This window comes from Asterias amurensis, chromosome 13 (genome assembly GCF_032118995.1).
Source record: "Asterias amurensis chromosome 13, ASM3211899v1".
In the NCBI taxonomy this organism is placed as follows: domain Eukaryota; kingdom Metazoa; phylum Echinodermata; class Asteroidea; order Forcipulatida; family Asteriidae; genus Asterias; species Asterias amurensis.
Genome location: NC_092660.1, coordinates 3,325,314 through 3,349,482, shown reverse-complemented (window position 1 = coordinate 3,349,482; position 24,169 = coordinate 3,325,314). Strand labels below are relative to the sequence as shown.

General features: G+C 40.6%; 4 protein-coding genes across 6 annotated transcripts in view; 3 read left to right on the top strand and 1 right to left on the bottom strand.

Moving 5' to 3' along the window:
* Positions 1 to 3,617, top strand: part of LOC139946112 (mutS protein homolog 5-like) — a 114,042-nt gene extending 110,425 nt beyond the window's left edge. The window contains exon 28 of one of the 2 annotated variants that reach the window (XM_071943726.1): positions 3,482 to 3,617. The gene's annotated coding sequence lies outside the window, so the exon portion shown is untranslated. Of the gene's footprint in view, positions 1 to 1,482; positions 1,621 to 3,481 lie in introns of those variants that run through there. The other variant, XM_071943724.1, reaches the window with a different exon arrangement.
* On the bottom strand, positions 116 to 9,019 carry LOC139946114 (histamine N-methyltransferase-like). 2 transcript variants are annotated; one of them, XM_071943730.1, is made up of 4 exons: positions 8,670 to 9,019; positions 4,979 to 5,201; positions 3,479 to 3,811; positions 116 to 1,772 (listed from the first exon to the last, which is right to left on the bottom strand). In XM_071943730.1, the coding sequence occupies exons 2-4, from the start codon at positions 5,172 to 5,174 to the stop codon at positions 1,408 to 1,410; spliced, it is 894 nt and encodes a 297-aa protein (XP_071799831.1). In that variant the 5' UTR covers positions 5,175 to 5,201; positions 8,670 to 9,019; the 3' UTR covers positions 116 to 1,407. The 2 variants fall into 2 exon arrangements, with proteins under 2 accessions (XP_071799831.1, XP_071799830.1); XM_071943729.1 differs by having other exon boundaries at positions 8,603 to 9,016.
* A 2,333-nt stretch (positions 9,020 to 11,352) lies between these two features.
* On the top strand, positions 11,353 to 16,214 carry LOC139946544 (histamine N-methyltransferase A-like). Its single transcript, XM_071944242.1, has 4 exons — positions 11,353 to 11,636; positions 13,733 to 13,941; positions 14,236 to 14,574; positions 15,583 to 16,214. The coding sequence occupies exons 2-4, from the start codon at positions 13,755 to 13,757 to the stop codon at positions 15,948 to 15,950; spliced, it is 894 nt and encodes a 297-aa protein (XP_071800343.1). The 5' UTR covers positions 11,353 to 11,636; positions 13,733 to 13,754; the 3' UTR covers positions 15,951 to 16,214.
* Positions 16,215 to 18,686: 2,472 nt separating this feature from the next.
* On the top strand, positions 18,687 to 24,153 carry LOC139946575 (uncharacterized). The gene is made up of 6 exons (XM_071944268.1): positions 18,687 to 18,876; positions 19,283 to 19,356; positions 20,022 to 20,235; positions 20,741 to 21,693; positions 22,022 to 22,214; positions 22,494 to 24,153. The coding sequence occupies exons 2-6, from the start codon at positions 19,304 to 19,306 to the stop codon at positions 23,661 to 23,663; spliced, it is 2,583 nt and encodes an 860-aa protein (XP_071800369.1). The 5' UTR covers positions 18,687 to 18,876; positions 19,283 to 19,303; the 3' UTR covers positions 23,664 to 24,153.
* The last annotated feature ends 16 nt before the right edge of the window (positions 24,154 to 24,169 follow it).

Genomic DNA, 24,169 nt, shown 5'->3' with positions numbered 1-24,169 from the left:
AAGTTGCGAGATAATAATGAAAGAAAAAAACACCCTGGTCACACGAGGTTGTGTGCTTTTAGATGGTTGATTTCGAGACCTCAAATTATGAATCTGAGGTCTCAAAATCGAATTTCTTGGAAAATTACTTCTTTCTCGAAAACTACGTTACTTCAGAGGGAGTCATTTCTCACAATGTTTTATACTATCAACCTTTCCCCATTCCTCGTTACCAAGTGAGGTTTTATGCTGGTAATTATTTTGAGTAATTACCAATAGTGTCCACTCCCTTTAAGTGGTTGCCACAATAAATGGGCCTGTCCCAACTCTAGTTGGAATGCTCCCATTGATTCAATGGATGGGCCTTTCCCAATGAAACATTCCTATCAATAAACAGGCCTTTTTCAACTACGCATGCAGTTTGAATGCACCCATAAATAATTGGGCCTGTCCCAACTATAGTTGGAACGCTCCCATCAATAATTGGGCCCGTCCCGTTAACTGTTTTTTTTATAATAGCGTCCAGTTTATATAGACCAAGTAACTTGTGACTTTACATGTTTAGAAAATAGCCAAAAGCCTGTAGAGTTCCTACAACCCATAATGGAAGAAACTCTTTGGATCTTATGGAGATTGGATGGTTCTCTGATTTTTATCAACTTGAACACCCAGCAGGGTGGATATGTGTGCATTACAAGTCTTATTATTATTATTGTTATTATTATTATTATTATCATTATCATTATTATTATTGTTATTATTATTTACTTTTGACATGAGTAATGCGGGCTCATTTCAAACCCCATTCAGCTGCTACTTTTGTAACTCATTTATGCGAAATTTATGAAACAAAATGTATATACATTTCCCATGATGACCAGCACAGTAACTCGCCTACCGGAAAGACCCTTGAATGTCAGGGTCACTCTTTTTGTATACAAAGGTTACACTGCTATAGGTAGGACATAACGCACCAGTAAAAAGAATTAGATCTGATTCCAACTTTAGAAAGCTACTTTGGGGAAAGACATGCTTAACAAACTAAGGCGGTAAGCAAATATTTGTAAAAATCAATTAGTATGACACATTCCAACTTAGATAAAGTTAAAAGAGATGTTAAATTTGCATCGGGGATAAAGAATATTAATTTTGTTTTTTTACCCACACACCGATGTGTTAGCACTGTATACTCAGTACTTCCCGAGTCCTGTGAAAAAAATATCACAGGCATGTTACTCGGGTGGGAATCGAACCCACAACCCTTGCAATTCTAGAGCAGTGTCTTACCAACTACACTATCGAGGTTGCTCGGTAGCTAGATAGATAAAGTTGTTTGCATTAAGCTGGTTAATGTCTAAGCATAATTTCAAGGGTGAGGAGAGATCACAGAGCAAGGAACAGAGAGATGAAGCAATCAGAGCCTTGTAACTATCGTCTTATGATGAAAGCCTTCCAGTCACCATTGAAGTACACCTGTCCGTCTTCTCTCTTCTCTGCACACAGTTTCCCTTCAAGGAACTCCAAGACCTCCTTCTTGGTTTCGAGTTGGGCATCCTTAAGGAAGTCTGCAACATGAGTGAAGAAATCAACCAGGAGGCGACCATCTTGCGTCATGTCTTGAGGATCGTTGAAGCAGGGGGTGATGTTGGACCGTACTTTAGCGATAAACTCCTGGTCTATGGGGATGTTCTCATTCTGACAGGCTGCCAGGACCTGTGCTGATGTTGGATGATGATGTCTGGAACCCCACATGAGTGGAAAGTTGCTTCCGAAATGTCCGAAACCAGATTTATCTTTTGGATCAAAGGAACAAAATCAATAAAGTTACCAATACCTATAAAAGCCACAAGTTTTCTCCTCGTACATACATTGTGGGCCAAATATCAAAGAGTTAAAGACAGTTCATCCATAAATCATTTTTGAATTTAGTGGCTGGCTTTGCATGGTTTGCATATTTCTTACAAGATTTGTAGTCATCTGTTTGCAGATTTTAACTACACATAGTTTTAAATATACTGTTTCCCCTCATTTGGGGGAAACAGTATATTTTTCTTAATGTCATAAAATGCAGAAACTGTAGATGTTAAAATCTTAAGTTAAAGTTGTCTACTCTGGCCTCCTGCCGTCAATTGTGAATGTTGAACAATCGTAGTGGTGCGTGAATATGGCATTGTTTGTTTGTTGCAATCATTAGAGCATCAAGGTTTTCAAGAGTTGTCTTTAAAAAAAAAAATCGTTTTTAAAGACACTGGACAGTATTGGTAATTGTCAAAGACCTGTCTTCTCGCTTGTGGTGAATCTCAACATATGCATTTACTGTGAAACTTTGAGCTCAAATGGTCATCGAAGTTGCGAGATGATAATGAAAGAAAAAACACCTTTGTCACACGAAGCTGTGTTCTTTCAGGTGCTTGATTTCGAGACCTCAAAATCTAATTATGAGGTCTCGTAATCAAACTCGTGGAAAATTACTTCTTCTTGAAAACTACGTTACTTCAGAGGGAGCCGTTTCTCACAATGTTTTATACTATCAACCTCTCCCCATTAATCGTTACCAAGTAAGGGTTGTGTTAATAATTATTTTGAGTAACTACCAATAGTGTCCACTGCCTTTAAGTGCCTGACTTGTTAAAAGTTATCTTCATCATTAAATCCAAATAAAGTCGTTATTATCAGATGCATTTTTGTTCTGGTATGTTTTCATTTTCTAAAGACAATATTTATTCACTGTGTTTCTTGATGTGTGAAAGGCCCTACTCGATGAAGGCCTAGTTTAATTATCAGTAGCCTAGAGGTTGCTTTTGTGAAATTAATCGGGAACTATATCACTTTTTTTGAACATGCCCTAATGAATACTTTGGAAATGTCCCTGATTATTAGATTAGATTAGATTAGATTAGATTAGATTAGATTTATTTATTTGTCCACGTTAAAAACATAGAAACTTGACATCCACTGGCCAAATACAATAATACACAAGCAGTATATTAACTACAAAAATTACGAAATAAGTGGAAACTTTGTCCAATTGTGTTAAAGGCATTGGACACTTTCGGAACAGAAATTTTTTTTTTAGTTCACAGATTTACAAATAACTTACAGGGTTTACAGAAGGTAATGGTGAAAGACTTCTCTTGAAATATTATTCAATGAGAAGCTTTACTTTTGAGAAAACATTAAAACAATATCAATTCTCGATATCGAGAATTACGGATTTAATTTAAACACATGTCATGACACGGCGAAACGTGTGGAAACAAGGGTGGGTTTACCCGTTATTTTCTCCCGACTTCGATGACCGATTGAGCCTAAATTTTCACAGGTTTGTTGTTTTATATATAAGTTGTGATACACGAAGTGTGGGCCTTTGGACAATACTGTTTACCGAAAGTGTCAATGGCTTTAAACGTAATTCTAAACATCCCCTGATTGTAGGATGCAAATGTCGGCAGCTATTAATGCCGTGTCCGAATGAATGGTTTCTGGTATTATGTCTTACCAGAAATGACGACCATGAGCAAAATTCCCCCATCTTCAAGACGACCATACAGATCCTTAATAGCAGCTTGCATGTCACCTGCGTAGTAGATGGAATGCAGTGCGCTGATGAAGTGGAACTTAGCGCCGTCATTTTCACCATTCTCCAGGTAGCCGTCCAGTGTCTCAGCACGCCAATCGTAGCTGATGTCGGTAAGTTGTGCAGTGTCTTTCACCACTCGAGTCTTGTACTTGTAAACCATGTCCACAGCAGGCTCCACTATGGTAGCTTTGATTGGCCGTGGAGGTTCGTGTCCGTCTCGAAGGATACGCAAGATTTGGTTCTCGATTTCACCTACAGGGGAAAAAATGACATCGACCACAATAACTTATGCCAACGGTTTATATAAATTTAGCTATTTATGTATTCATTTATTTTATTCGTTCAGGCTTTTACATCAAAAACACACAGCAGCAATAACAGAAAATGGAGGACATAAAAACACTAGAAAACAATAAGAGACATGTAAAGACAAAAAATTTTTTTTAAGCAAACGGAAACCTAGGGATTGCCTTAAAGCGAACCAAATCACTATCCAAAAAGGCGATCCCTTTGTATCAAAACTGAAGCTATTCCGTTTTAATTTATCGGGCCAGTGATTTGCCTTGCTGTATGCAGGACACCCTCTACATGGGGCAAATTTTTCTTGAGAAGTTGTGAAAATGTATTTTGACAGGCCAGACAGTCATTGTTATGTCCATGTACGGGCTTGTAAATTAAATGTATTGGTTGTATTTTCAGGAGTCTTTATCTTCAGACTAACGGGGTAACTTCGACCCGCATGGGGATTTAAAAGAAGTTTAAGAATCACGTTTGAAAAAAGATTATTATTAATTACAGAATTAAGAAAAATGGAATTAACAATAAGCAGGCAAAATCTAAACAAAAATACACAAAAATATAAAGAAAAAAAACATTAACTAGCAGAAACACGCCATATTAACGGATTGTAATGCGTATCAATGTTATTGGCTGATAGTTGTGGGTGGCGCGTACACGGTTCAATGTCATTGGCTGATAGGTGTGCGCACGTATCAATATCATTGGCTGATAGTTGTGGATGGCGTCACTTGCACGTATCAATATCATTGGCTGATAGTTGTGGATGGCGTCACTTGCACGTATCAATATCATTGGCTGATAGTTGTGGATGGCGTCACTTGCACGTATCAATATCATTGGCTGATAGTTGTGGATGGCGTCACTTGCACGTATCAATATTATTGGCTGATAATTGTGGGTGGCATGTGCACGTATATCAATGTCATTTGCTGATAGTCGAAAATGTGCTGGTTTTCATGCGATTCATAATTTGATTAGCCTACGTAGCGTACGTAATTTCCATTTGAACATTTCTTGTTCATCTTTTTACATGTGTAGGCCTAATCAGGTCTACAGGCAAACGGTGTTTGGGGTTCACTGGTCTGGCACAATGGTCTGAATAGTGCAAGCCCAACCTACCATCCCCAGGTCCGATGCTTAGTACATTCATCTCCTCTTTACCATCCGTATAATTGACATTCATGGATTTGAATGCTTGACGTAATTCAGTGTTGACCCATTGACTCATAACGTTGTATCTATCAGCTACCCGATGGTAGACGCCAAAGGCCCGGTGGTAGTGATCCATATCGTCGGTCAAGCTGCGCATTGCCATAGTGATTGCTTTAGATGCTACCTTCACCTATATTGAAAATGGTATAAAACAAATAATATTTATCGATTGTGCTAAAAGACCGGTCTTAGAAAATATCGTTCGAGAGGGGTAAGTAAAAAACTTTTCCCATTGAGTAATTCGTTCTGTGCACGATGCACACGTTCCCGAGAGAAATTGGTTAAAGGCACCTGGAAATAGGATTTGTTTTCTTTTAAACATAAGAGTATATGTTTGTTAACAATAAAACAATTTTTGAGTAAATTTAAGTCACGATTTATATGTTAAAAAAATTAATTAAGTGCTGGGGGGTTGACTCCGCCTACCCCTTTTTTGACGTAGGAAAAGGAAGACTTTGCCTCGGTCAAACATAGACCCCCCCTCGATGCGTAGAAAAACACACGTGCAAAAGTACATGTAATTCTAAGACGTGAGTTTGTACGCTGCGAAAAAGGTTTTTTTCTGGCATTTTTCCGGCAATGCCGAACAGGGCCCAATTTCATAGAGCTGCTTAAGCAAAAAAATTGCAGCATGAAAATAGCTTGCTTATTTTACACATGTTACTGGCAAAAATTTCATGACATGTACATTGCTCGTGACTAATATTACGCTGTTGTTTACTTAGCATAACAATTGAGTGGAGTCTTAGCCGGTAATCTGATTTTACAAAGCAAAGATTTTTTTGCTTAAGCAGCTCTATGAAATTGGGCCCAGGTGTATTGCTGCTGGATGCAGCAAAACAACTAAAGATGGGGTCAGTCTTCATCTGTTTCCTGCAGATCCCAAGTATAGGCGGTTGTGGGCTGCGAAAGTCAGATTAACTAGAGCAAAGTGGTCCGGTCCGACGTCTTTTTCAGCGCTGCAGCGAACACTTTTAGAGCCGTCGTGCTTCGAATCCTGGATACAAAACTCATTTGACATGACGAGAAGAGCCATTCTTAAACACGACGCCGTCCCAACAATTTTTCTAGCTAGTGGGAAGTCGAAGAAGGTATCTGAAAGACGTGACGAACTCAGAGGAGCATTTGCTAAACGTGAAAAAATTCGGGTAAGTTTAAACTTTGAGGGTATGTTTTTAGCTTTTGCCAAGTGACACGATTTTTTGTTGGTACCGCATGCGATTCACCGTGCGTGCAGGTCCTATGTGACCGTCCGCCCATTATACAGCAGCCATAGTGCGTGCGTGCAGTCTGCTCCGTGGCCGTATTTCTATAATAATACGTAGGCAGACCCACATCTTACAACCCATTTGGTCACTAAAAAGTCGCATAGTTAAATTAAAATAGCAGCAACAGCTTTTGTAAAAACCACTAGGCGTTCAACATGTTCAAGTTTCAATGAACGTATGTGTGTAAAATCGTGTCTAAATTTGTTTTGATGTGCCATGTTCCCAGACGTAATGTACGGGGGCCCGACTACAATTTCTCTCTTTAAATATCGCGCCTTGAAATACGTCACGAACAGCGCCCTCTCGGGTCGGGGCCTACTCGTAAATTTGTAAATACAATCAAAACTAAGATTTTTAAGCCTTAGTTAATTTTTTATTCACATTCCTCTCATAAAAACACATATTTTAGTGACAAAAGCTTTATTTAAAAAAAATACCACTTCCAGGTGACTTCAACCTATTTATAGGCTTGTGTTGGTCTTGGTTGATTACGTGTTGACTATTCGCTGTTATCGCAACACGGATTACTGGAATTCTGTATCACACATTATATCTGGCTCAAAGTTATAAATCTGACTTAACCCGCTAATCAAAGCGCCATTGGGTCGATCGGAGAATGACAATACTTATAACAGAGCAACAATATTATTGAGTGTTGAACCTGAACAGGTGAAGGTGACAGGGAAATTGTACAATGCTCATGTGCAGACAATATTACAAACATCAATCAATCTGTATGCGTTCCCATTGTTCGACCTCCCTCGGCGTTCATGTGGCACTGAATGTTGCACGTTGTGTCTTTAATGTGTTCTGGGAAAGTAGTTCCGGGACCTTTGTAGATGAGGAAAGGTGTGTGGAAAAGTACAGAGTAAGGACCAGTAGCGGAACATTTGGAGAGAGGTTGGCGCCAGATTGAACATCTGACGTCACACTTTGAGGCTCTTGAATGATGCGGCCCAGTCTAACATGAACTTCACTACCGGGGGGGGGGGGATGGACAATCGGGCATGGTATAGTGGCGCCTTCACACGTTTGTATACCCTTACTTGGTAACGAGCAATGGAGAGCTGTTGACAGTATAACACATTGTGGAAAAAGGCTCCCTCTGAAGTAACGTAGTTTTCGAGAGAAAAGTATTTGAATTAGATTTCGAGGTCTCGAAAACAAGCATCTGAAAGGACACAACTTCGTTTGACATGACACTTCCACGACACTATTACTGTTTTTATCGGTTTGGTTATGATACGTTTTAAAAAGAAAACAATTGTTCTAAAGGTCAGCCGGCATTTTCAGTCTCAGTTGGAAAGCAATAACAGAGTCCAATATGAACAAGGCCCTCTCTAAATTCAAATCGCTTTATAAGGCCTTTTCACACTGTCAAAAACCTCTGGGTCGGAACCCGTTCCGAACCGGAGATGTTGTTCACCCCGTAATACCATGGGGCTATCATAAAAAATATCAATCCGCCTCCACCCGGGTATCATGATATAGCCTTATAGAAATCATTATTACGAATTATTTAATGATAAGCTCTTTTAGAGTTACCAAAGTTCGATTCCATACACCCAAAGATAAAACACCAGGATTATGTCCCGATCTGTTTAGGTTTACTGTATGCATACAAACAAACAAACGAACAAACAAACATAATATAACAAATGGACTAAAGACCTTCATACCCCAGCCTGTGTGCCAATGCTGCATTTATTGCTGAACAAGAATTTCCAGCGGAGGGTTAGGCCCATGTCACACGAGGCAATTTACAGGCAACCTGTTTCAAGGCAATCTCTAAGAAGAAAAGCCATTCTCATTTTAGTGTTCACCTTTTGTTATAGGGGATCGTAAGACAATGTTGGGAAAATGACTTGTGTAATACCTAAGTGGTCCTGTAGCATGCACTGCAGTTGGTTGCCTCCAAGTTGTCTGCAAAAGTTGCCTCGTGTGACAAGGCCCTTAGAGTACATTTACCAGGGGTCAATTTCACAAAGATAGTCCTAACTTAGGAGTTATTAAAAACGTAAGGCTAGTCCTATAAGACATAGTCTAAACCCTTTGTGAAATCCACTCTTGTTATACCGTTGCCCTGTTGGAAATTGTCACCATGTAACATTGCGCAGCACTGAACTTCTGTTTTTTTCCTCCATGCATTGACACACCATTGTGAACTTAACTAACAAGGCCTATCAACCAAAATGGCACATGGGAGTCAAGTTAGAATACATTTGCTGACGTAGGCCTACTCGACACAACACATTAATGTTACCTTTAGTAGATCCTGCTGTGTTGTCTCTATAGGTGTCCTGGTGAAGTGTGAAAATCAAATCACTTACCGGCGTTGATCCGTCCACGTTATACACACTTGAAAGATTACAGCAAGCTGAAACGCGAGAACCGGCTGTTATAATGCCGTCAGGGTACAAAAAGGAACCATCAACCGATTAATTTGTACTGATGCGTGGGGTCCCCTGGAAAAAGAGCAACGCAGACACTGTCTATGGATTCGCTATTTTTATGCCCTGACAGACATGGTCTTTGTAGCAGGAGGTTGGTTTCAGGCTGTTCATTGTCTGTCAACCTTGTGTTGTTTATGTACATGTATACAATAAATCACTCCCACGTAAGAAAAATGTACATCATAGAAAAATTATATTAGCACACGTTTAGAGGTAAGAAATCGGCCTACAAACATCAGATTTGAATTCAGGGTTAATAAAATGCATTTTGAGAAACGTTTCACTTAAAAGTTATACGGTTATGGACAAAAATCAAGCACTCTTTATCCCCGAAATTTGGATACAAGATGCGTTACCACAGTAACGCTTATCAGTATTTCCATAGCGATTATTCTTCATGTGTGATGTGCACATTTGCTCTGGAGTTTCTGCGATATCTTTTGAAATACGATTTTCGAAAGGTAAAAATTGTATTGTATACATCAGTACTGAATAAATTGACCACAATCTACATCAAGCATAATAGTAAAATTATTTTAACATGTGGTCAGATTATTAGTGTAAATGGTTCTACCCATAAAGAGGTGGGGTGGGGGCTAGATTGCGAGCTAGAAACTAAAAGTGTGATGCCAGTACAGCTTGGGCCCAAGCACGTTTCCATTGGGGGGGAGGGGGCGCTATGTACCCGCCCGGTTTACGCGCTATAGACCTTATGCATTGACGTCATCCAGCCGCCATCTTTGAGGTCAAACGGTGACGAAACAATCGAAACGCACATAGATTGGCCAATGAACAACCTCCTTTTGACCTCAAGGCGAGGGCGCCGTACTGAAATGACGTCATGTGCATAAGGTCTATTATTCGAATGCTAATAACCGTAATAACCATTTGCCATTGTAAAAGTGCTGTGATGTGTGAAAGAAAAGTTTGAATGGATAGGTTCTTCTCTGTGAATGTTAGACTTGTGGATAAGTCGCTCGTTAATTTCGCGATTGTGTACAATCTCGGTAGCTATAGCTCCACGACAAAAAAATGCTCTCTCAAACTCTCGCGAGATCAGTGCTCTCCTGGCGAGGCTCCTTCCAGATAGTCGTGAGAGAGAGTATTGTCGGGGTATAGTCTCCCGGGAACATCGCCAGTGTCTCGAGAATCACGGAGAGATTCGGATTGCCGCTACCACCACAACAACGGTTTAACGACTTGTCAACGAGTCTATGTCTATGCCTACGGGTTGGGGGGGGGGGGTGTGGCGGTTTCAACTTTCCGCTGTGTTCAGTTTTCCGAATGACCAAATACGGTAGCATTACGTCATGCGATGCCTGCGCACAGCAAGCGAAAGTAGTCCATTTTTAGTGCCGTATTGAGTCATCCGTTACCTTCCGGTAGCTGTCATGTCGGATTCCACGAGTCGAGTACAACTAGCGGCAAACGCGTGGATCGTATGAGTTGTTTTTTATGCAAGCAGAGTGTGACCTGCCTAAAGTTGTACCCATGAATACATGTAAAGATGGGGCAAGATATTATGTGACTACACAGAAAAGAATCGGAATATAAACAATTTGGGGTCACTGCTGAGAGAACTACAGTACTCGCCAGGGTACTCTCGCGGCGGTATCTGACAGGTCACCCGGATAACTGAACACGCCGGAAAGCTAAAACCGTTCGAACAACGTGCTGATATGTCCGACTACGTCACCCGGAAAACTGAAGACGGCGGAAGACTGAAACCGCCACAGGGGTATCCAATGGAGCAGAAACATACTGTTTTGTTACTGCAGTAACAAAACACGGGCTTTTTTACATGCTGGTTTTTTTTTCATCTGTTCTGTATAGATACTTTCAAAGTGACATAATTGTGAGTATTAAATATAAGTGTCGTTATGCATGATTGATGCGGCGGTCGTGCCAGCGCTTTGCTTGAAGTTCCCGCAATACTGCTTTACTCGGTCCCAGCATAGAGCAAGGAACAGACTGCTGGCCCCTGACTACTAGCTACTGCTTAATGGAAATAGCGTCATTGCCGAGCGGAAAGAGCACATAATTCAAATTTGTAGGTTGGGCTTGGTCCCAAGTGTTTTATTCACAGTATCAACCTTTACCCTCGCAGGTACCCATTTATACTCCTGGGTGACGAGAAGCAATTATAGTAATGTATCTTGCTCAAGGACACAAGTGTCACGACCGGGATTCGAACCCACACTCCGGTGAATTAACAATTTAGTGCATACCAATAGGTCCTTTTAGTTAGCATAGTTCCATTATCTAATTTAAGTATATTAAGTTTTTAAAATTGTAAAATCGTTGTAACGTTAATGAGATAATGAAAAAACTTAAGCTGATTGAATTTTCGTCTGCATGAAAGTTTTACTTTCTAAATGGTAGAAAACCTCTATTGGGCCAATACTGGTTTTGTAGCGGCACATTCTGACATGCGCCCCCCCCCCCCCCACCAACTTTTGGAGGGTAAAGACACAATATCAAAATGTCCCAGCGCTTAATAGCTTTATAGAGATGAACTTTAAAGTTTGTGCCAAACGTCGTCCTTTTGTCGAATTTAATTCGTCATTCTTTAATTCTGTGACACGTCAAAAGGTCGATCGTATGATGTATATCTCCATGTATTGTGTAGGAGACCGATCAGTGTTTACCGACATTGATAGCGTACGTGGTGATATCATGGCCGAGTAAATACTATTTCGGGGTCAAACGAGTGTTTTGCATGCTGGTGCATCAGTGATTTCTGTACTGTCTATCTCCTGAGCTGTGGGTTTGCGGGATCACCGAGCAAGGTTCTCAGCTGTCTGAGTGGACACATCTACAGCTACATGCCCAAGATCAAACTAGGTAAGAACAGCTTGTGTAATGTATACATAAGATCACACACATAACTACGTGATCATTGCTCATTGTGAACAATACGAATAGGAACCATTTTATACTAAACTGCGCCAATAAAGTATCTAAACACTTACAAATTGTCAGATATATCGGAACCTGAAATAGTATGCCAACAAATAATTATTCATTTCGAGTCACCGTTAATTTCTGCACATTTTGACACATCTTGTGTTGCGCTACGATGTTGTTTAGTGGATTTATGGACACTTGAGTGGCTTAAGGTCGAATTTCAAAAGTTGCAAAAGCCCCTATTCAAGTGCCCATAAATCCACCCAACAACATCGTAGCGCAACTAAAGATGTGTCAAAATGTGCAGAAGTTAACGGTGAATAGAAATGAATAATTATTTTGTTGTATACTATTTCAGGTTCCGATAAATCTGACCATTTGTAAGTGTTTAGATACTTTATTGGCGCAGTTTAGTACAACCTTACAGTAGACCATGGAGGAAGACCTCCATGAGTAGCCTATGTACACACAGTTCCCTGTGGGGCTGCACCTCACAGTCTATGGCATTACATAATGGGAACCCGTTGTGTTCTATCATGGAGGATCTCGATTGTGGATAGCAGTTTGATTAATAGACAACCCACAGTCGAGCGGCAACAGTCACCTATGCCTGCAGCTCTTTAAAGATATTTTGATAAAATTGTTGAAACCATGGAATGAGCTAAACAATATAGGATTGGGTGAGCTGAACTATCTCGCAGACAGCGGTCAAGTTTTGTGTGATCATCCATGACAACGTCTGATCTATAGACCGTGTGACCTTTGTTTACTATACACTGTGACCTCGAACATTATTTGGCTAGTCTGGCAGGCTGCACTTGCAAGAGACTGCACTTGTCATATGGAAAAGTTGACATTTTGTGACGAAATGTTTGCATAAATCTAAGAGTTATGAAAGTAAAAGCTGGACAAGTTTTGCCCCTTTCATCATATCAAAAGTTGATAAGAATAATAAGACAGTGCAATCTACATAAAATATTAAGATTTTCTTCCATTGCTGTGTACAAATCGTGCCTGCAGGAAGCCCTTGGTTTCTCTTTTGTAAACGTAAGGCCAAGTAAAAAAATAAATAGTTGATCGTCATAATATCCCATCATGTGACAGAGGGTACCCCAACGTAGACCCATTTTGAACCATGGATAGAGCAAGACCCTGAACCATGCTTAAAGGCTCTATTTTCCTTCAACCACTCCGCCCCGAACTATTAAAAATCCGCCCCGATAAACATCCTATTACAAACACACAATGAAAACATGGGATGCGAAGCATGCAACTTTAGGGGTTTGCGATATGACCTCAATGACCTCAATGTCGGGCCAGACTGACACCTGATACCATCGAACTACAAATAGCTTTGACAAATAAATCGGTATGTTCTTAAAGGAACACATTGCCTTGGATCGGACGAGTTGGTCTTTGAAACCGTTTCTTATGAAATGCATATGGTTAGATAGATATTTTAAAAGTAGAAAATAATGATCCACACAAGTATCACTCGAAATTGCGTTGTTTTCCTTTCACCTCGTCGACTAACACCGGCGGCCATTAATGGGAGTAAAATTGTTGACTCCCATAAATGGCCGAACGTGTTAGTTTAGTTCGTAAAGTCAAAGGAAAACCACGCAATTTCGAGGCAAATTTGTTTGGATCATTGTATTCTACTTTTAAACATAAGTTCCAACCATATGCATTTTATAACAAACAGTTACAAACGCTTTTTATAAACCAACTCGACCGATCCAAGGCAACGTGTTCCTTTAACATCAACATAGCCCACAATGGGAATATTTCCGTATCCTGCCACCACTTTTCACTTATTTTTACCAAAAGGAATATTTCATTTTCAGTAAATTATACACTTATTTATTTCATACGAATGGGAAAGTTGTGGCAGGGTATGGAACTTTTCCCGTTAAACCAAACACACTGATTGCTAAAGCTTTTGCAGTCCGATGGTACGTGGAAGTATTTGTTCGCACAATGTTTAATGGTCAACTTTTAGCGGTGTTTATTATTTTCCTTTCTTGTCGTAGCTTTTTTTGTTGTGCCATCAAGATGGCGTCGATTCGACCCTTAACAGATGATATGGAGTACTACCACAGAGCATTCGGTGTTTATGACCGAGTAGCTGACAGACATAAAGTCCTGATCAACTGGATGGAAACCCAGCTCAAGGAAGTAGTCAAGACCATGGGTGACGTCACTGGCCCAACGAGAGCCCTGTGCATTGGACCTGGAGACGGTAAGATAGTGACCATGAACTTCCGTTGTCGTTTCGAAAGTTACGTTAAGTTCGTTTATACACATTGTAAACGTTTATGGAAGGATCTCCTTCAATTTTAATCGTAACAGATTGAGGCTAGCCCGAGTGCAGTTGTAATGACAATTCTCGTTTTAAATTCTGCACCCCCCCCCCCAACAAGATGAAAAGTGTTCTATTAAATCATAAATTTAAGGATTATGGCAATTTCTGTCATCAAAGAACCCCATCACACATCAAGCAATCCCTAAATTCAAAATTTCCCTTTCGTTAAAGGAACTATTGAGAACACGGTTTTGAAAGTTCTCCGATCCAGAACTGAGTCGAGCGGTCGTGTCAATGCGACAGTTGTAGAGCCAGTACCTGACATGGTGGCGCTCTTCAAGGCACGGATAGCTGCCGACGAAACATCCCACCAGCAGGGTATGACCTATGACTGGAAGACGCAAACACTGGACGAGTTCCGCGGAGAGATTGCTGGAAAGGATGAGGTCAAGTTTCACTTCATCAGTTCTGTTCACTCCATCTACTACGTTCCTGATCTTGAAGCCACTATGAAGGATCTGTATGACAGACTCAAACCCGGGGGTGTGATGATGGTCATCGTGGTTTCAGGTAAAGCCTTAGACTGGTATATAAAACCTGTCTTCACAGGAAATTGTTTTTCAGAACCAGTGATTTCATTGGATATCATATGATTTCATTGGATATCATATGATTTCATTGGATATCATATGATTTCATTGGATATCATATGATTTCATTGGATATGTGTTCTGATTGGTCCGAGGTGACGTTTGTTATATTAATTTTGTGCAAAATGAACGTAATAGGTCAAAGGTGATTAAGTACTGGGATTGGCCTAGGCTGGAGGTCCTGTTCTGGCGTGAAGCACAAGCCTCGAAGTGTGACGTCAGATGTTCAGGCTAGTAAAGCCTTCCTCTCGGAGATCCCCCCGCCCCGCCCCGCCCCGCCACCCAATGGCGGCGAACCATGAAGGCATTTTGTCTGGTAGCGCCCTCTTTTTGCTCAACTTCCTTTACGAACATTATATGTAATTTGGATGTATTAAGGGCTTACTCAAAAAGTGTCATCAATCGACATCCATTATAACAACAAATACTGTTGGCTTTGGAGTGTAAGCCTACTCCAAGGCCACACTCGGCAAAACACATTTTGTGGGGACAAAGAGTTTCTTTTCAACCGAATTTCGAAAAACTTAAAAAAAGTTTGAGTTCAATATGTCCTATCCAAGTGACATTCCATGGCTGTTTGTTGAGTATGCACAATGCATTTTTTTGTCCTCAGTGCAAAAATATTTTTAGACTGTTATTGTCAAATAGCTTTTGGCATGAGCTCATTTGTCCTTTGACGTCGTGTCACCCCAACCTAAATTCCATAATGGTGTGTGATAATACGACGTTTTTATTATCGTATACAAGTATGAGAACTAGGGCCTTACTTCAAATTTCCAAATGCTCTTATTGCTATGTGAAAGCAGATGTTCCGTTTCAAAAACAAACATTTCATGTTGCCATTTGAAGATGTAACATTGTACCTTGTGAATAAACCAAAAGGATGTCATCCTAACATTATTTAAATTTGTACATTTTCTATATACAGAAAATTGTGGCTTAGGGCGATTGTGGAAAAGGTTTCCTCTCCTTGGGGGAGCCAGCCAACACCATCCAACATCAGCAGAAGTCGAGGCTGCGTGCTCCAAGCAGAACATCCCTGTATCGGAAAACTTCACCATTAAAGTGAGGTCCAACATCACAGCCTGTTTCAGCAAGCCAGAAGACCGAACGGAAGATGCTAACCTACTGCTCAACTTCTTCACACACGCCGTGAACTTCGTGCCGGACGCCCCTGCGGAGCTCCAGAGCGAAGTGGTGGAGTACCTCGGAAGTGACGCGTGCACGGAGAAACGCGGCGGGGACCAGATGTACTTCATTGGAGATTGGAAAGCCTTGATTGTGCGACGCAAATAATCGAAACCAGTCTGTCAATATCGTTTACTAGACAACAACATAAAGGCAAACTTTTAAATTCAATTCACATTATTTCCGTGAACAGCATTTTCAGAATGCACAGCACAATGTGTAGCGAACAGAGTAATATAATGGAGGCCGATTTTAATAATACAATGTTTTTGTTGATGTTAATTTAATGAAATGTTTATTTACATGCTCTCTGACAAAAGAAAACTATGTAGCGGATCCAAAATAGCGAAATAAAGTCAACGTAAAATAGAATGAGGAGTGTGGAACGAGGCTGATTTTCAAAACTTGTAGAAATCCGACACATTTTAGAATCAAAACCGCAGAGGGCAAGAAAGGACAACTACAATCAATTTAAAATACCCAGCAACTCATCTACCATCTACGAACAATCTTTTTTTCCAAGAACACTGAAATGGACTCTTCCCATGAAATATGCTAATCACATTCACGCATGCGTACAGACCATAATGGGTGGCAAACGCCATAGAGTTGTGCACTAAGCAGACGCGCAATCACATCTGCGTCACGCACCCATTAGCCGTGTACAAAACAGCGCGATATTCCCTCATTTTGCCAACCAAAACGTTAGTGCGCAAGCGCTATGTGCAATTTACATATTTCATGGGAAGGGTCTATTACACAGAGCTAGCGTGATACGGCGCGCTGCCCATGGTATACGGTAGCGAGCATTGATCTCCATTATACTGACTGGATAGGACATCGCGTCCAAACGCAGGCCGCGCGCGTATTTTTTCAAACGGGTGAAGACCGTTCGTCACACGAAATGCGTTGTACACTTTTAAACGGAGTTGCTGCAAGCAGAGAGAAGTTTTCGTCCTTTTAATTGTCATTTGGGGATTAATACAATTGGAATCGAATCAAACAAACTAGAAATGCTGATGGTGAAGTCGTGCGCGGCTGTCAATCACCGGAGGAGGGAAAACTGAGTTGGCAAAGGGATTGTCTTTCCAAGTAGGTAGGCCTTTGCATTTTTTTAGCAATTCATATTATTATCATTATATCTAACGTTACAAATATAAGCCGAAAATTTAAACTATCTTTCATAAAAATAATTATTATAGGCCAAGTATTTGTTATTTTTACCGAGCAATACTATTTTTGTTTTCGCTCCGTTACAGATGGTTGTCTGGAATCGACGAGGACGGGAAGCCCGGATTTCAACAGATGTTTGTCATAGCATCAATAATTAAAAGGTCCGGGAAAGCGACAAGTATATGCGAATTATGTACAGACGATACAAGTTCGTTGAGAAGATCAGTCATCTCGGAAATAGCCGAGTTCGTTATTTGTAACCAAAATAAAAATATTTATTTCAGGCGGAACAGTAAAACGGTTATGGAAGTTTTGCTGTTGGGATTGTTTTTCAATTAACATGATGAATAGAAGCTTAACAATAAAAAGTTTAAATTTGTTAATGGAGTCAACTCTCAATTATCACATTGTATTTTGTTTTCATCTTTCTTGTTCTTTTCCCCCGATTTTAGCGAGTATGTAGTTCTCACTCTAGTGCCTACTCGAATTGTTTATTGTAGGAGCGACTCTTGTTTTGTCTTTATATGGTTTATTGCCATTTTCTCAATGAACTGAAAGAATAAAAAAAAAAACATGTACCTGAATCCCAATACAGTTTCTCGGCCGAGTGTTTGTTTAGAAATTTAAATATCATCATCATAATACTAAAAGGGCAATTGATAGAAACAAATGTAAAGTTAGTTTGCTTTGTTGCATTTCAATCAGAAACTTTTTCATACTTCAAACTATCGATCGTCATGTTTTCCCCCCATTTCTATTCTCAATTTACAACTTCAACTGACAGACTCAAACCCGACCAAGTGCACATTAATTTACCCGTTTGAAGGAATTGCGCCGCCATTGTTGGGCCGCGTGTTTATGCACGCAGCATAGCGCAATGTCCTATCCAGTCAGTATAATGGAGATCAATGGTAGCGAGGTTGGGGGGGGGGGGGGTCAATGGGAGACTTTTTGAAAGCTCTGCCACTAGAGGGCAGCAGACCTACCAGGTAAGGGTGCACAACTCGTATAGCAAACAATGGTAAATGCTAAAAATTCAAAAATACTCAAAAAATATTTAGAAGTCTCTCAACCTCTTGAAAATTAAATCAGATACATTGTCATACAACTAAACTTCAGATTTCTTCTCAATTTTTGGTAGGTCAGCATTTTGGAATTTTTGCTAATTACCCTAGAAGAAACACTCCCAACAACTCATGCACACCGCTTGTTATCGTTGGGGAACTCGTGTCCAGTACGTCCTGTTCCAGAACAGTTTGGTTTATGCTGGCAATGTGTTATGAAAAACAAAATACAGTTTGGCTAAATCTAAAATACAAATTCATAGACACGCAAAACACAAGGTATTTGCTGTCAGTGACCGTCGCTCATGCTTCTCCTATTCCTAAAGTTGTTGACATTACCTGGTGAAGAGCGCCCTCTCTTGGTGATTGGCAGATTTTCAAAAGTTTCCCATTCCATGTGCACGTTTTGATAGGACAGGACAGACGGTGGACAGGAAACGCGCGTGTATTGTGTGCTGCGCGCGCGTAGGGTCTATACGCAAGAAACGACCACGCCGTTCGTTATAGAACAAAAACCCTTGTGACGTCACACAGGTCTTTTAACTTCTGCCTCAGTTACGGAACAGCGTATGGAATACATTCATTGTGTCATCATTTGTCTCTAGCAACAAACAAATTCGCTCATTCCGAAAATCAACAAATACGATGACTTTCAAGTTTGCTTGTCAACTAGAAGGTTTTGTTTTGCGATTGCTCCGGCAAAAGTGAAATAGCGTTTCACAGAGTGAAAAATTGTGCGATACTTATTGTGTTCGAGTCGATCTACGATATCCTGATCTACAACGAAGAAGAAAAAGGTAAGTTTACTGTCATTTTAAAATACTTTTACCGAAAGTAAGATGATGAGATTTATTTTAAAACGTTTCGATGCTCATACAACATTGGTATGTGACCTTTCATGACATAACTTATAGTCCATCAAGGGTACGTTTCCACATCTGTTTACAATTGGTGGAACTATATGGTTGACTGTGCTCTTACCTCTTTATATTATTTGTGACCTAATCAACTCGAATGATCTTATTTGACCAATGTCGAATTACTGCTTTGGGCTGATGATCGCTGATGCAACCTTCGGGTTTTTTTGTTTATTAATAGAGATAACTTTTGTCGAAATTGCAATGAAAACCAAAGATAGGCTAGCCCGACCTGTGTTGCCAACTCCCTCGGTATCCTTGATATCTCTGTGTTTATGATCATCAGAAACCATAGCCGTACCCAAGAATGGACAGTAATATGGAATCCTATTGCCCCTACAACATCAACGGACCAAACAGGTAAGAGACATGGCCAACTTAAATATGAACACCCAAAGAAATGCCATGAGGTAGTTTGAAGAAAAAAAATCATAACTTGGAAATGCTGAGTTTTACAAAATTGGAAACATTTCTCGAGTTGAACTTCTTTGAATCTCTTTCTCTTTAACCACATTCCTAAGTTATTTAATTAATGTTATACATTATCAACAGATGCAGTGCTTCTTACCAAAAGCAGGTTTTTATGGCAATATTTTTTTCTTCTTCAAGTTTTATTTTTGACCAAAGGTTTACCGGTATCTCGTTTTAAAGGCACTGGACACCCTTGGTAATTGTCAAAGACCAGTATTCTCACTTGATATACAAAACAAATTGTAAAAATATGGACTCAATTGGTCATCTTTGCAAGAGAATAATTAAATAAAACACACCCTTGTTGCACAAATTGTGCTTTCAGATGACTAATAAAAAAGGTTTCAGACCTGATGTCTTATAGTAATTATTTGAGTGAGAAATTACCGGAGGGAGCCGTTTCTCACAATTTTTTATACTATCAACAGCTCCCCCATTGCTCGTTACCAATTACGTTTTGTACGTAATTACTAAACGTGTCCAGTGCCTTTAAGAACGTTTTGGTGTCATGTTTTCAATAGCAATATTGATCATAATGAACTCATTATTTCCAGGTGGTTCCGTTTGACGAACCCGTTTCGTCGTATGTGGGTTTATTGCGCCAACCATGGTAAACCAAACGCGCCCCCACCGAGCTACCCGAGACATGCTCCAAAGGCTGGACCGATGAGAGCTCCTTCGTTTTTCTGGCAGAAGAAACGTAGCCTTGTGTCGAGACATGACGAAGAGCCCATCCCACCCCGGAGACAACCGAGTCAAACTGACTTGGTAAAGCTTCAGTCATATTATTTTGTTTAGGGTTTGTGTACTTTTTGTAGGGAATCAAAAATCCACATTGTCCACAGTTTTACACTAAACCTACACGGTTTAAAGAAAATGATTGTAGAAAGCTTCCCTTAAAATATTACTTGCTGAGGTAATGTAGTCTTTTTAGAAATGAATAAAACAATGTAACGAAAACAATTTTCGAAGATTAATTTAGCGCAGTCAACATATTTACCAGTACTGATATTAAAATACCAGTAATTTGTAATATTTTAAGGGAAGCTTCTACCACCCTATCTTCAAACCGTGTAAATCTGTGGACATTGTGTTTTGTGTAACAGCAAGTAAACAAACCCTTTAAACATAATTGTGTTGTTCTTTTTTCAAGCCGCTAGGCCTATTATTGGCTCATGCACTACCAATATTATGAATTCATACCTTTATTGAAACATGGTTTAGGAAAGAGTGGCACTACCAACAAACACATTTCATTTACTGTTTATTTTAGGAAAACCAAGAGATGCAAGCATTTCTTGAATACCAACGGGCCTCGCCGAGCATTGCACAAGTGTCTTCTGAGCTTGGCAAGGCACACCTGTATTGCCCTCAGGCAAACTGCTCCTCTTTTGAGAGATCAGACAAGGACGGTTGGGGAAGTTTGGAGCAGACAGTTCATGAGGTCAAGCATCCTCCCAGATCCAAAACCTTCTTCGTGAGGTTTGACAGATTGAATCGGGTGACCTTAGCTGACAAGGAGGTTGAGATTAAGACAGCACCACCGTCTCCACCTGAGAGCTCAGAAGACGAAGCCCCCGACGAAATATGCAAGCCGAACGGTCTGTTGCGCTTAATTGACAGGATCAAGCTGCTTGAAAGACCACCTCCATCTAAGCCTGAGAGAAAGAAAGAAACCGAGGACTACCTCTCCACTATTGTCCGCCAGTATGAGATACCGCGCGGACCTCGGTCCAGACTTGCGAAGTATCTAAGAAAGATGAGACCAGGTTCTCAGACTGAAGGATCACGTGTACCCATCTACAAGAAACCACAGAGATCTAGCGGTGAAGGTACGGTAATGCAGAGTCATGTTCCGATATCTGAAAGACCACGCGTACCCACGCCTGACTTTGCTAAACAAGACAGGCAAGGCGTTGCAGGCACAGTGGGGAAACGTCAACCACCTCAACTTAAACAAACCTGTTCACCTAAAGCGATCTTGAAGAACTCAGGAAGGAGTGGCTGGACAGGCAAAGAGGAAAAGGGGCAAGTTGGACAACTTGAAAGATCCCGCACACCATCCTACATTCTCAGGCGTCCAGACAGATGTGACTGGGCATGCACGGAGAAAAGGGTTCCCGATCCCGAAGCCTCTAATCCAAACTGTGGCAGACCACAAGAACATGTCAAAAGGACATGCAAAGAAGAAAGCAAGGCCAAAAAGGACGTTATCAAAACACAGAGGTAAGCTTTTCACGAACCTCACAAGCAAACTCTGCCTTATAAACATTTAGCTACAACTTAAACTACAAACATAAATCTCACTCATATCCAATCAGAACAATCCACAATGATCACTGTAATTTAACTAGCTTGAACTTTATTTTTTTAGCCAAAAAGTACAAGTGAAAAACTAAGGTAAAGGCCTACTTGGTTTGATATTAATTTGTCGTTTTTTATATTTTGTTATTAGCATAGCATGAACTAGCGCCCTCCTCTGGACAAGGGCGTAAACCTTCGATCATAATGTTCTGCAAAATCATGTCAAGAATCTCTCAACATTATTTTACAGCAAGACAAAATCCAAGAAGCAACGGCGTCTTAGACGGAAGAGACAAAACAAGATATTCCCGGCTGCCAAGGAAACAGTCGCACCAATAGAAGTAGAAGTTCCTGCAACCCAAGACGATTCTGAAGAATCTCTGGTAGAGATTGATCTTAAGACGCTAAAGGCAAGATGCAACAGAGAGAACATTCAAAGAGAGGTAAAGAAACTTGGAATATGTTACTTTTTTTAAAGAAATGATTTGTATAGATTAAAGGGACACGTTGCTTTGAAAAGGGTTGGTCTATGAAAAGCGTTTAAAACCGTTTGTTAAAAAATGCATCGAGTAGAGAGGTTTTTTAAAAGTAGAATATAATGATCCACACAATATTAGTGTTGCAACTAAACGGTGAAAGGGATAACATTATTAGAATCACCCAAACAGACTACCCAAACCTGTACCTTGACTTTAACAAGACTGGTTTAATTGCATTTTCAGGTATCGATTGAACAGCGTAAGAGCAGACCTACAGCAGATACCAGAATCATTCAAGTTATGCCCGCATGCAAATGGTCAAGGGAGCATAAGAAGCGAACTCCAGCAGGCCGGGCTCTGCCTCGGGTTCCCAAAGAAGTGTCGAGAGGATGTGACCCAGTTTGTAGACCACTTCTCAAACCTCAATCAACATACAGACCTCTCCCACTATGTCCTTCAACAGCATCGACAACTTCCAGTTCGTACCGACCGACACATCAACAAACCCAACAAACAGACCGACACATCGTCGAACTAGGAAGGGTCGAACAGATACCACAGTCGGTCACGGGAAGTGCTCGACAGTTGAGTTGTAGAGTCTTCAAACCTGAAGATTTTGAGGAAGTTAATCGTAACGGCGGGAAAGTCAGACTCGGCAAAGGGACCTTTGGCAACGTCGCACTGAAGAGAATGCGTAGATCTGACAGGCCTTTGGTTGCCGTGAAAAGTTTCATGAACTTTGTCGAAGAAACTGAAATATTCCAGGAGGTTGAAGCGATGCAGGTTGCGCAGGGCCACTGGGCTTTCCCCAAGTTTCATGGCATCATAAGGAACGGGAAATACTCTAGTATTGTACTGGATTTTATTGGTGACTCGACTTCTCTGATGGGCCAGACAGTGTTTAATGCCATACAGCAGAATAAGCATATGAAATTCCTGAACAACTGGATATGGATTGCAAGCGACATAACACAAGGACTGAACTATCTTCATAATAAGGGGTTCCTTCACTGCGATCTGAAGTCAAACAACGCCCTCTTGCGGCATGACGGCAACATTTGGAGGGCCAAGATCATAGATATGGGAAAAGCGTGCCGCAAAGAGGAGGCTAGCGGACCTCTGGGGTTCTCTGAGGAACAGAAGCAGGAGAACTTGAAGCGTTTCCCCCATATACCCCACGAGGTTGTAACCGGTCGTGAGGGATACACCGTAGCGGGAGACATTTATTCACTCGGTTGTCTATTTCTGCAGATAGCAAATGTCAGCCCTCGCAAAGGCGAAATGATCCAACTCGGACAGCGTTGCTACGAGGAGGATCCTAAGCTCCGCCCAGGTCTACCACGTGTCATTGAAGCACTAAGCTCAATGGCTAGGAGTCCCTGGAAACCAAAGCAACACCGACAGGTCAACTAAGGAGAGAACTCCATGGTCAGAATTGACCCGGATTCTTAGTCCCGTTGGGCTTGACCAATTTATGGGTTAGTTTGACCCGGAATCTGTTTCAAAATGGCCAAGAAATGGTTCAAACTGTCATGGAACCTGAGGCAAAATCACATTCTTTTTCCAAGCGTTTCTGGGTCAACTTGACATGGAAATAGTTCATGCTCAACGAAACCAGGAGTTGTTAGAGAGTGTAGTACTTCAGCCCCCTCTCCTACCAATGTTGATGACGTCATCAGTAGCAGCTCAGTTACTCTAGAAAAAATATGTAACTACGTTTGAGTTACGTCAACATTTCTTTAGAAGAGTACGATTTTCTATAATCCCTGGATCAAATCCTGCACCAAATTGTCATACTTTATAGGAACCATGATTTATGATTTAATTATTATGGTTTATAAACCATAGCTGATGATTTGTTATAAAAGCAATTGTGTTTCTTTGAATGACGAACGAGACCCGGTAAATAAACCTGAATA